The sequence below is a fragment of the Rhincodon typus genome, chromosome 1, assembly GCF_021869965.1.
Source record: "Rhincodon typus isolate 14 chromosome 1, sRhiTyp1.1, whole genome shotgun sequence".
Lineage (NCBI taxonomy): Eukaryota > Metazoa > Chordata > Chondrichthyes > Orectolobiformes > Rhincodontidae > Rhincodon > Rhincodon typus.
This window is the reverse complement of record NC_063332.1, coordinates 125,039,715-125,052,470: the sequence shown is the minus strand read 5'-3', so window position 1 is coordinate 125,052,470 and position 12,756 is coordinate 125,039,715. Positions and strand designations below refer to the sequence as shown.

Here is a 12,756-nt window from a genome sequence, read left to right as displayed (position 1 = left end):
GTTCTGAGGAAGGGTCACCGGACCCGAAACGTTAACACTGTTTTTTCCTTCACAGATGCTGCCAGACCTGCTGAGCTTTTCCGGCAACTTTGTTTTTGTTCCTGATTTACAGCATCTGCAGTTCTTTCGGTTTTTGTATATTTTGAGTTATCTGATTTAGGACCCAGGGTAGCTTTCCTGGCCATACCCACAATCACCACACCAGGGTACCATGATTCTGCTGGGAGAAATAGTTCTAATCATTTACTCTCCTCCCTCTGCTTCATACTGGAAAGTATGGATAAAGGTTTCAGCCCTTACAAGACTCAACAGAAAATCATCGATTAGGTTGGAACCTGGTGAATCCTAGTGCTCAGTCTTTTCTCACCTGCTCCATTGGACCCCTTACCTAAATTTAAGTGAAAATCTGCAGGAGAAATTGAGCTAATACAAACCCTTGTGCTTTATTTTTAATTTGCATATGATAGGGAACAAATTGTGCTATTGGGAGATAACATATCTTTGGATATTTAGCAATACTAAAAATGCTATGTAAATGCAATTTGCTGTCTTCAGAAAGATTGAAGAAATTTATTCCAGAGATTCCTGATGGTCAGAGATTGAACCACATTGTGAATTCTTATTTATCAGCGTCATAGAGATGTACAGCATGGAAACAGAACCTTCAGTTCCCTATTCATTAAATTAAGCTTTATATATGTTAAATTAGAAAAAGAATTAAGCTATTTATAGCAGTAAATGTTGGCACTGAAGCTTGACCAGATATTAGAACAGTAGATTTTTTTTGTAAATATGTATTATTGATAACTTTTTTTAAAAGGAATTATGTTACATGACAGTTTAAAGGTTGACTTTACTTGAAATGGAAACACAGTACAATCAGTAATTGACATTCTGATGTGCATCACTGCATTTACAATCACAACTTGTATTTGCTATATTCATACCATGTCAAACGTAATGTGGGAAAGATATTACAAAATTTCAATCATCTCAGTTTACAATGACAGGATAGCCTTTAGAGTGCACCTTTTTTTGGTAGCCATCCCAAGCTTTGGTATATCCCTCAGCATGTAGTTGTGGATGTTGGAATCTGCCAGTGTGCAACACCTAGTCATCAGCAGGCTTTTGCACTGGAAACCCAACAGGCTTCAGGCAGAATTAAGTGCGTCTTTCAATGAGTGGCTGGTCCTCCGACAGAAATTGGTGTCTATATTAAAGGTTAAGGCCAGGGAGTCTGCACTCTACACAAGTTTGAAATATTTCTCAATAACTGACTTAAGTAAAAATCATATTTGAGTGATTTTATGTACTTTTTTACACATCAGTTTAATTTTCTGACCTTACGGCAGTGGTGGGGCATGTTCCTGCTACAGATATATATTCAACCCAGAAATTTGTGAATCGCTGTTCAGGAATTCACTTTCCTTATAAGGAAATCAGATTTGCACAGATCAGGTACAAAGGGGTAAGGACGACAGATTGCATTCACAAAAGAACTTCAGTGAACCATTTGGATTTTTATGGCGCAGCAAGGACTTTGTGGCCATTGTTACAGATTCTGGTATTTTATCCCAAATTTGTTTCATTGTTTTCATTAGTTCTGCTGTATCCAAGGATAAAAAGGTAATGTGCTCTGAGGTCTCAACTAATGATGGGCTCAGCCAGTCACTAGTGAGGAAGTGCGTGAGATTTTGCTTCCTCTTCCCTTCCCACCATCCCCTTTATCACCCATTGGGAATCTGCTGGTATTCACTCAGCATGTCCTCATAGCAACATGACTGAAATTGGAAACTCAAGAATGAACTCAACGATGAACATAGTGTTGAAATGGAATTTGCTCTTTGCTGCTAACGTGATACAATATATTTGTGTTTTAAGTCAGTGCACTCACTTTATAAAGCAGTCAGTTAATGGGGTGTTGTGTTTTTAAGATTATTTTGGGTATATTTGTGGAAATTCTAAATTTAAAGAAACGAGGATATCTTAAGCATTGTCAGCTGTAAATTAATGTTTTTTTTTCTTACTCAACTAGGCAAAAGGAAAGAAGATGTCAACAGCAGTAAATGGTATGACAGCAAAGCAGAAGGTCGGAAGCAATCAAGTCAAAAAAGGAAATCCTGTCACAAATGTAAAGCGCACAGCCTCAAGTAAGCCCTTTAAATTTTGTACTTTTCTACAATTGTTTATGGGATGTGGGCGTTGCTAGCTAGGCAAGTATTTGGTGCCAATCCGTAAGTGCCTCGAGAAAGTGATAGTGAGCTGCTTTATTGAGCCTCTGCTGTGCTGCCCTTAAGATGGAGAGATACCTACAATGCTGCATCCTATCATATTGTGCATAACCAAAACAAATAGAAACTAATGTTGTTACCTGTTTTAAACATACTTTTTCATGACAATGATTTGCAAATGTTTGAATTAATGACTATGCTTATTGGCATATTGAGTTATCAGAATATATTTTCCACCAAAAATTATATAATATTTATTTAAATTGTGCAGTTTCTGTGCTTGAAACCTGGAAAAAAAGCTTTCTTGCGGATATTGCCATAATATTACCTGCAGAACTTTGCCCAATAATTTTTCACCTCCCTTCCTTACTGGCCACCGTTCCATGAACAACAAGGCAACCCTAGAGCCTCAATTAGTCATTCTATATGTGTAAGCCTAGCCAGTGAATGTTAGCAATTTATTCATCCAAAAGGGGCATTGCTATCAAGTCCAATCATGTTCTCTTTCACTGACTACACAAAGCCTCCGTGACAGATCTGTTGCCTTGTCACTTTGCATGTATTATTGGTTGGTTGGGAAATTGCAAAAAGAGTCATAGAATAAAGGGTCATAGAACGAAGAGTAGGTATTCCAACTGGTAGATGTGTAAAGTGGTGTCCCCAAGGATTAATTGTGATGTCTCCGCTTTTCTCCATACGTTAATGATACGGATGAAAGAACAGAAGTTTTATGTTGGAGTTTACTGATGGCACCAATTTAGGAGGCACGTGAGGACTAGGAAGTTACAAAGGTATGATAGACGAGCAATGAGTATATGCGCAAGGTGGAGTTCAATGCGAGGACGTGTGACAGCATTCACCGTGGATGCAAGAAAGTCAAATCAAAATATTTTCTTAGTTATGAGATGCTAGGAACTGTGGAAAACCAAAGATTTGGTATTTATTTACAAAAAGAATGACTAAAGATAGTGCAGAGATAAAACAAAATTGAATATGCAAATGGGAATATTGCCTAAGAGAGTTAGAGCTCAAGCTGAGAAAAATATACCTTAGATTGACACAGCTTCATCTACAGTATTAGATTCAATTTCAGATATTGCACCACAGGATGGATTAACCACAATCTAGGCCTCCAGGTTCAGAAACAGGGACACAACCAATGCACCTCAAGAGCCTAAACTAGGATTGGACCAGGGACCTTTTAGATTTTTAGTCTGACTGTTCCAACTATTTTGGCTAAGTGCTATTCTTCTAAATGCAATCATCTAATTATTTCACAGCACCTGTTTGCCTTATTTCCTTAACTCCAAGACAACGCAGTGTGGAGCTGGAGGAACACAGCAGGTCAGGCAGCATCAGAGGTGCAGGAAAGTCGACATTTCGGGTCGGGACCCTTCTTCAGTAAAATTCAGATTTTCTGAAGAAGAGTTCCAACTCAAAACATCAACTTTCCTGCTCCTCGGATGCCTGACCTGCTGTGTTCCTCCAGCTCCACACTGTGTCGTCTCTGACTCCAGCATTTGCACTTCTTGCTATCTCCTTTCTTAACTCCAAGGTGTTATTCATCATAATAATAAAAATAATTTTTAAAATGGCGTTATTCATCCTATTACTAGAATTACCTTCTAATACATAGTGCACTGGGAGAGCTGGGTTCAAGCCCTACCTGCTCCAGAGGTGTGTTGTAACACCCATTTAACAGGTTGATTGAAAATACCTCCTCACTCGGTGTTTATTTGAGCTGGTCCAGGTTCAACTCCTACCTGTGCTAAGGCAGTGTATCATAAATATCCAAAAGGTTGATTAAAATAATTTTATTGTGCTGATAAGTGCTGTTGTGGTGCAGTGATAGTGCCCATATCTCTGGGCCAGAAGGTCTGATTTCAAGTCCCATCTGGCCTGGAGCTGTGTTTGAACATGTTGACTAAAAGTGTTTTTTTTTTTAAACTATCATTGGGTTCCCTACCTCCCAGCTCAAAAGTCTAGGTTCAAATTGCAGTAGCCCTGGAGGTGGCTCTCAGCATGTCTAAACAGGTTGATCAAAATATTATATATGTCTGGTCCGGTTCAGTCCTTGACCAGTGGTAATGCCCAGGATGTTGATGGTGGTGGATTTAGTGATTAAAAATGCCATTGATTGTCAAAAGAAAGCAGGTAGATTCTCTGTTTGCCCCTCACTTGTGCATACGTTTCTAATCCCTTATTAGCCCAAGACTGAGTCTTGTTGCATATGGGCACAGACTGCATCAGGAATTATGAATGGTTCCAAGCACTGTACAATCATTCACGAATGTTCTGACTCCTGAATTTCTGATGGTCATCCTAAAGCAGCTGAAGATGTTTGGGCCTAGGATGCTAACCTAATGAACACTGGTCGTAAGGTCCTGGAGCTGAGATTAGTGGTCTCCAACAATAACACCATTTCTCTTGTGTTTTGTACAACTCCAGTGGAGCTATACCCACCACCCTCACCCCACTAATTCCGTTGGCTTCAGTCTTACTGGGATTGTTGATGCTGCACTCTAAGTAATACTACCTTGATGTCAAGTGCAATCATTCTCGCCTTACCTCTGAAATTCAGCTTTATTCATGTTTAGATCAAAGCTGTATTGTGGTCTGGAGCCATGTGATCCTAGTGAAATCTGAACTAAGAATAGTCAAGTGTCATAAAATAGCTGCACTTACAATCTGCTGCAAGTTTAATTTGTACTTATAGGGAGATTGACTGTGATCTCCAATTTTTGCAAGGCTAGTAGTGGCGTAGTGCAAGTTATCCAGTGTTTCCAAAAATTCACAACTTAGAATATACTTGTTTGCCAAGAATTACTGGGTTTTTCACACATTGGTACTGGTATGTGCCATGAACTCACCATTATTTTTTCAGCAAACTCTGGGCTAATATGTCCATTTATGCACAATATTTTTATCAGTACAGTCAAAACTAAATAACATACATACGATTTCGCACATTGCTGCTGATAAATTTCCATATTTGGTTTATCCTCCGACTCACCATATGCAGTAGTTAGGGAAGATGTTTGAGATCATAAACTGCTTAAATCATTGTCTAGTTGCTGTTTGGACCTATCAAACTGTCACTATTGTATGTTCTAATCTTAAAATACCTTTTTTGAGATTTTTTTTTAAAATAGAGCATCATATGATCTAATATAACACCTATTGGTGTTTGGGGGATTTCATAATGGTTTTGTTTAATAGTTCCTTCGATCAATGAGTTATTCGTACTCAGGATACTCAGAAGTTATTGGAGTTGGTGGAATGTTTCTGGCACCAGTACTTCTATATCTCCATTTTAAACATGTTAACATTCTTTGCGGTTAATTTACAGATGCTGATCAATACAAATATGGTAAGAACCGTGTGGAAGCTGATGCAAAAAGATTACAGTCAAAAGAAGAAGAAATGAAAAAGCAGAAAGAAATCTTACGCACCCGGTTGGCACAACTGAGAAAAGACCGAAGGGAGCTGAAAGCAGCTATTGAAACATGTACAGGTAGGGATTTTAAATCTCTTCTATTCAAGAAGATACTTCAGTGCTTCAGCTACAAAACTGAAGTGAGGTTAATTGATCGTTGGCCCTGCATGATAATGTTTAACAAATCCAGTTACAGCAGACAAGTGAAGTTCATGCTGAACTTTAACCTCATCCCAACTGAATTTAACTATAGCATCAACTATTTGCTTTCACTGCTTTTACTTCTCCTAAGCCTACCTATTCATGTGAAAAAATATAATCTAATAGTGATGAACTGATGAGTCAAGCGAGGGAACTCATCACTATATTCTCAAAAGTCGTCCATTTTTTGGCTGAACCTCAAATTGGCTGAAGCTTCAACTAAAAATAAAGCTGCTACTTACTAATACAGAGTAATCAAGCTCAAAATGGCATAGTAACAACTGATATCACAGCTTCTGACTCTGTCTGCATGCTCCTGACAATTGCTGCTTGCATCCACAAATTATGAACATAAAATGTGGGAGGTGTCCATTTCCAATAATGGTTAATGGAATCCTCAGCTGATCTCAGATAAGACCGTCAAAAGTGTTGGGAAATGTTTTGTATTTATTAGCTAACAAATGACTTCAGAATGCTTCTAGTGGCGAGAGGACACATTGGACCTACAAAGGAAATCAGGCATAATATTTTCACATAGGCCCTTACAAGAACTCTACTCTAGCAAGAGATTGGGGAGAAGCAAGAGAGAAAAAGATGAAATTGGGGGAGAAAAAGATGAAACTGGGGGAGAAAAAGAGCAAATAGAGTATGACTTCTTACTGTGCCAAAATTTATCATGTGCAGACAAGAATAAGCTTGTATCAAAGGAATTGCTTGATCTTTATAATCTTTTGTCATTTGCTCTTTCCCAAATTCTATGAGAAAATCGGTATCATCAGTCAGCTTTGAGTCCATATTTGCATTAAGCAAGTGATGTTTGATACAATAAGTGCTTCCATCACTTTACGTGAAAAAACCACTTCAGCAGACTTTTATCATGATTTTAATGGAGAAAGGAGGCAGGTGAGAGACCAATGATATGACATCATTCTCAGTAGCATCCAGAGACCTCCCAATTTCACACATGGCCGGTATTCACCTAGAGTAGCTGGATTTCATCTAATCTTTGGAAGCATGTTAATCATTATGTTGTTTGTTTTTCACATGGTCTTAATGCTCACATGAATTCCAAGAGCAGTTCCAACACATTCATGAACAACTGTTGTTTGATCGCCAATTCATTATAAAAAATAATCTATATCCAATTGCCTGCCATAACGCATGAAAAGGTACCCAATCCTAACTCTTTGCTAGAAACATTCAGTGATATGGTGAGGGAGGTGAGTAGAACAGCAAACAATTGGATGAGTTTGCCTTTGAGAGAAACCAACCCCTTTCTCCATCTCTGTGTAAATTAATGCTGAGTGAGATGGTACCTGGGCAAATTTCTCAACTCACAGCAGCTAAAACCCTCAATCAATTAATGGCCACTTAAGGGCCTCAATTCACCACCATCTCAATCACCTGCCTCTCTAACAGGCAAGAAAGGTGGCTGGCTGGCTGCCACAGTGGGAAACAAGGGTGTGGTGAATTCTGAATTTGGGGTAGGTTGTAGCCTCCAATTGTCCCAATCTGGGGTCATTGAGAGACATTGATGCCAGGCATTTGGATTGCCTCTGAAAGCCATCCCTCTGCAGTTGCCTGTAAAACAAATTTTATTCTTGTAGCTTCAACTCCTCCTTCTCCTAGGCATGGCTGATTTGCTTTCAATTTCTGTATAATAGTTTGGTCTTGTCCCCTAACAGTTTATTCCAGAGCTATTGTTGCTTCTTTCAACCCATGAACTGTTATTAGAGTGCTAAAGTTTACAGTATCACACTGCCTTCTTGAACCAAAGTGGTCCATGTGCTGCATGTAGACTCTCAATGCCAGTAAGGAGGGAATTCTAGGATTTTGACTTAGCAACAGTGAAGGACAGGCAATATATTTCCGATCAGGATGGTGAATAGCTTGGAGGGGAACTTGCAGGTGGCAACATTCCCATGTATCTGCTGCCCTTGTCCTTTTAGATGGAAGTGGTCGTGGGTTTGCAAAGTGTTGTCTATGACTCTTTGGGGAATTTCCCCAGTGCGTCTTGTAGATAGTACACACTGTTGCAACTGAGTAAAAACCAAAAGAAATGCAGATGCTGTAAATCAGAAACAAAAACAGAAATTGCTGAAAAATTTCAGCAGGTCTGGCAGCATCTGTGGAGAGAAATCAAAGGTAACATTTCGGGTTGAGTGACCCCTGGCCCTGGCTTTGAGGTAGGGTCACTCGACCTGAAACGTTACCTCTGATTTCTCTCCACAGATGCTGCCAGATCTACTGAGCTTTTCTAGCAATTTCTGTTTTTGTTGCTGCTACAACTTGGTGTTGGAGGGAGTGGATGCTTGTGGATATGGTGCCAGTCAAGCTGGCTGCTTTGTCCTGAATGGCGCTAATCGGCGTGATTGTTCTTGATGTGTACTCGTCCAGACAAGTGGGGAGTATTCCATCATAGTCCTGACTTCTACCTTGCAGATGGTAGACAGGCTTTGGGGAGTCAAGAAGTGAGTTACTTGTTGTAGTACTCTTGGCCTTTGACCTTCTGTTGTAGCCACTGTTTATGTGGTGAGTCCAGTTGAATTTCTGATGTTCATAGTGGAGGATCTAATGATGGTAACGCCATGGAATGTCAAGGGGTGGTGGTTAGGTGGTCTGTTTTTGAAGTTGATCATTGCCTGGCATTTGTGTGGGGCACATGTTACTTGCCATGTTTCAGCCTAAGCCTGGATGTTGTCCAGATTATGTTACATTTGAACATTGACTGCTTCAGCATTTGAGGAGGCATGAAAGGTGTTGAACATTGTGCAATCATTGGCAACCCACTTTATGATGGAGGGATGGTCATTGATGAAGCAGCTAAAGATGGTTTACCCTAGGAGACTACCCTCAGGAACTCCTGCAGAGATGTCCTGAAGCTGAGATGACTGACCCCCAATAACTACAACCATCTTCCTATGTGCCAGGTGTGACTCCAATTAACAGAGAGTTTGCTCCCGGTTCCCATTGATTCCAGTCTTACTAGGGCTCCTTGATGCCACACTTAGTCAAATGCAGAATTGATGTCAAGGGCTGTCACTCTCACGTCACCTCTGGAATTCACTCTTCTGTCCTTGTTTGAACCAAGGTTGTAATGCAGTCAGGAGCTGAGTGGCCCTCGTGGGACCTAAACTGAGCATCATGTTGTTAGATAAATGCTAGAACTATAGCTGCATTGAGACAACTTGGCTAGAGGGGTTGGTCTCTAGTGTACACATTCTCAACGCATTAGCTGTGGTGTTCTCAGGAGAGGCAATGGCCTAGTGGTTTTTCACTGGACTGTTAATCCAGAGACCCAGATAACATTCTAGGGACCTGGGTTCGAATCCCGCCACGGCAGATGATGGAATTTGAATTCATTAAAATATCTGGAATTAAGAATTTAGTGATGACTGTGTATCTATTGTCAATTGCCGGGAAAAACCATCTGGCTCACTAATGTCCTATAGGGAAGGAAAGTGCCATCCTTACCTGGTCTGGCCTATGTGTGACTTCAGACCTACAGCAATGTGGCTGACTCTGAACTGCCCTCTGGGATATTAGGGATGGGCAATAAGTGCTAGCTAGCGATGCCCTCGTCCTGTGAATGAATAAAGAAATCTCAGTTTCGGTAAAGAATGTGAAACCTGTGCACCAACCCACACTCAATGTTATGTGAACAGACCTGAATTATCTGGATTTGGTGTTAACAGAGCAAGCTTTTGTAACATTACTTATCACACTGTTTCTTTATCTTCAGGTGAAATAGAATAGTGAAGAGAGTCACATGATTTGCAATACATCCTGCTCAACAACCAGTCTCTGTGACTTGGTTACCATGGGAACAAGAGGGCCCAGGTCATGTGCTGTTAAGATGTATGTGCTTGATTTAACAATAAAGGCAGAAGCAAATGTTCTTGTTATTGCAGACTTCTTATCTAGTCTTTGTATAGAGACAGAAAGAGAAAGAAAACCACAGATGCTACAATTAGCAAAGTAAAAGTCAAAACAAGGAAAAAGTGAACGGTGGATTGTTTCCTACTGTAAAGGCAGTTTTGTTATGTGTTTCAGTTTTTGGACTGAGATGGGAATAAAACTGATTTAAAAACGACCGATTGCTGAAGGTTTGAGGCACTTTTTTCTTTGAAAGCAAGTTACCTGACGCTCATTGTATTTGCTATTTATAGAGCTGCTTGTTCAAACAGTAGTAGAACGTTAGTTACAGAGGAGCTGCAGCACATATGAATGAAGATTTAGCTAGCAACAAGTGGCTGCTTTGTCTATGGACTGGTGACCAGTTTTTGATAAAAGGCCTGCTACCTGCCAGCAATTATGTGATTGGGTCCCAGGTAGCTAAACAAATTAGGGGTGTAAATGTTTGGCAGAAACTATCAGACTTTTTTTTTTAATTTCAAAAGAATACTTTATTCATTAAAGTCTTTGGGTGTATATATATATTGACACAAAAGCAGTTCGGTTCTGCACAGTTGCATATCCCCCAAAAAACTAAAGACCTCTCATACACAAAACTAATATTTACATATATTTGAGATGCTAGGATGGTCTGATAACTGAACGGACCCCCATTTACCCCCAGGAGAAAGACCTCAGACAGTGGTCTTTCCCCACTGTGCCTTGGCAGCAGCTGCCCCAAGCTTTAATGAGTCTCTCAGCACATAGTCCTGGACCTTGGAATGTGCCAGTCTGCAACACTCAGTTGGGATCACCTCCCTGTTCTGAAAGACCAACAAGATTCATGCAGACTAAAGAGCATCTTGCACCGAATTGATGGTCCTCCAGGCGCAGTCGATATTTGTTGAGGTGTGCATCCCGGGGAACCGACCATAGACCACAGAGTCCTGCATCACGGAGCTGTTCGGGATGAACCTTGACAAAAACCATTGCACTTTCCTACAGACTTCCTTTGCAAAGAGCACATTCCAGAAGGAGATGTGTGACAGTCTCAACCCCACTGCAGCCACTTCGAGGGCAGCGTGCGGTGGCGCAGGCTGACCAGGCATACAAGATGGATGTCACACATAGTGCTCTTGTCGCTACCAGCCAAGCGACATTTTTGTGCTTGTTGGAAAGTTCTGGTGATGAGACATTCTGCCAAATGGCTTTGACAAGTCTGCACAGGGAACCACGCAATGAGATCCACCCTGTCCTTCTCCTCCAGAGGTCTGACAGTTTCTGCTGAGACCCTGCGGGAGAAGGAGCTGTTTCTGCCCTGCAGTAGAAAAAAGTCTCAAACCTGAAGATAACCAATTTATTTTCCCTTTTTAGTCGCTGCAAGCTATGACTTATAAAGATTTTTATTTTGTTAATAAAAAGCTTGAACCAATCGCCCTGTGCCCCCAGCAAACAATTTAAACTATCTGGAGAAAAGAGATGGAGAAACAGTGTTCTGAACACTAAAAGGATCATCTCACACTGTGGACAGGAATCACTGAACTGCCTTCCCACAGTTTCCATCCATCCATAACACCCACGTGGTTTGTTTTGTATGTGTGTGTAGGGGAAGTTTATAAATGAATTCAAGTTTTAACTAATAGAATTATATGCTGACTATTCCTAATTGTTTACCTGTAGCTAGAGTCTATCTCATAAATAATGACTGTTCTTAAGCATAGAAACCTGATTCATGCTTTCAACCAACCTTGGTCTAAATCTCAGAAATATTGTGGAATTTTGTGTACTTTTAAAAATCTTTAACTATTGTCATGTCTCTGGGGAAAACGCACTACCACAGTGTAATCTGACAGTGTGTGTGGCCTATTCTTATTGGTCATGTTCAGACATTAATGTGGTTAGCAATAGTTTCAGTAGTAGTTGCATACTAAGTAATATTTAGCCAGCATAAATTTTAGTTTGTTGCAGCAAAAGTCTTAAAACATGAAATCTCACCAATTGAATATCTTTTTTGAAATATCACTGTCTCTATGGGGAGTGTGACAACAGGGATTCGTGACAGTGACTGAAGAATGAAACAGAAAAGAATTATCAAATTGGCACCTTTTGGGTAGCCAACAGTTCAGTCTTGTCTGTCAGGATGCAATATGATTAAATTGGAGTCTTCTCTATTAATTAGAGATAACAAGGTGTAGAGCTGGATGAACGCAGCAGGCCAAGCAGCATCAGAGGAGCAGGAAGGCTGATGTTTTGGGCCTAGACCCTCCTTCAGAAATGGGGGAGGGGAAGGGAGTTTTGAAATAAATAGGGAGAGAGGGGGAGGTGGATAGAAGATGGATAGAGGAGAAGATAGGTGGAGAGGAGACAGACAGGTCAAAGAGGCGTGGATGGAGCCAGTAGAGGTGAGTGTAGGTGGGGAGTTAGGGAGGGGATAGGTCAGTCCCGGGAGGACGGACAGGTCAAGGGGGCGGGATGAGGTTAGTAGGTAAGAAATGGGGGTGGGGCTTGAGGTGGGAGGAGGGGATAGGTGGGAGGAAGGACAGGTTAGGGATGCGGGGACAAGCTGGGCTGGTTTTGGGATGCAGTGGGGGGAGGGGAGATTTTGAAGCTTGTGAAGTCCATATTGATACCATTGGGCTGCAGGGTTCCCAAATGGAATATGAGGTGCTGTTCCTGCAACCTTCAGGTGGCATCGTTGTGGCACTGCGGGAGGCCCAGGATGGATATGTCGTCTGAGGAATGGGAGGGGGAGTTGAAATGGTTCGCGACTGGGAGGTGCAGTTGTTTAGTGCGAACCGAGCATAGGTGTTCCGCAAAGCGGTCCCCAAGCCTCTCCTTGGTTTCCCTGATATAGAGGAGGCCACAACGGGAACAGCGGATACAAGATACCACATTAGCAGATGTGCAGGTGAACATCTGCTTGATGTGGAAAGTCTTCTTGGGGCCTGGGATGGGGGTGAGGGGGGAGGTGTAGGGGCAGGTGTAGCACTTCCT

At 41.2% G+C, this 12,756-nt stretch overlaps 1 protein-coding gene across 2 annotated transcripts in view; it reads left to right on the top strand.

Moving 5' to 3' along the window:
• Window positions 1-12,756, top strand: part of afap1 (actin filament associated protein 1) — a 265,294-nt gene that overhangs the window by 234,934 nt on the left and 17,604 nt on the right. For both annotated transcript variants that reach the window (XM_048604679.1, XM_048604669.1), the window contains exons 13-14: window positions 2,036-2,150; window positions 5,581-5,745. In XM_048604679.1, coding sequence (XP_048460636.1) covers window positions 2,036-2,150; window positions 5,581-5,745 — 280 coding nt within the window. The remainder of the gene's footprint in view (window positions 1-2,035; window positions 2,151-5,580; window positions 5,746-12,756) is intronic.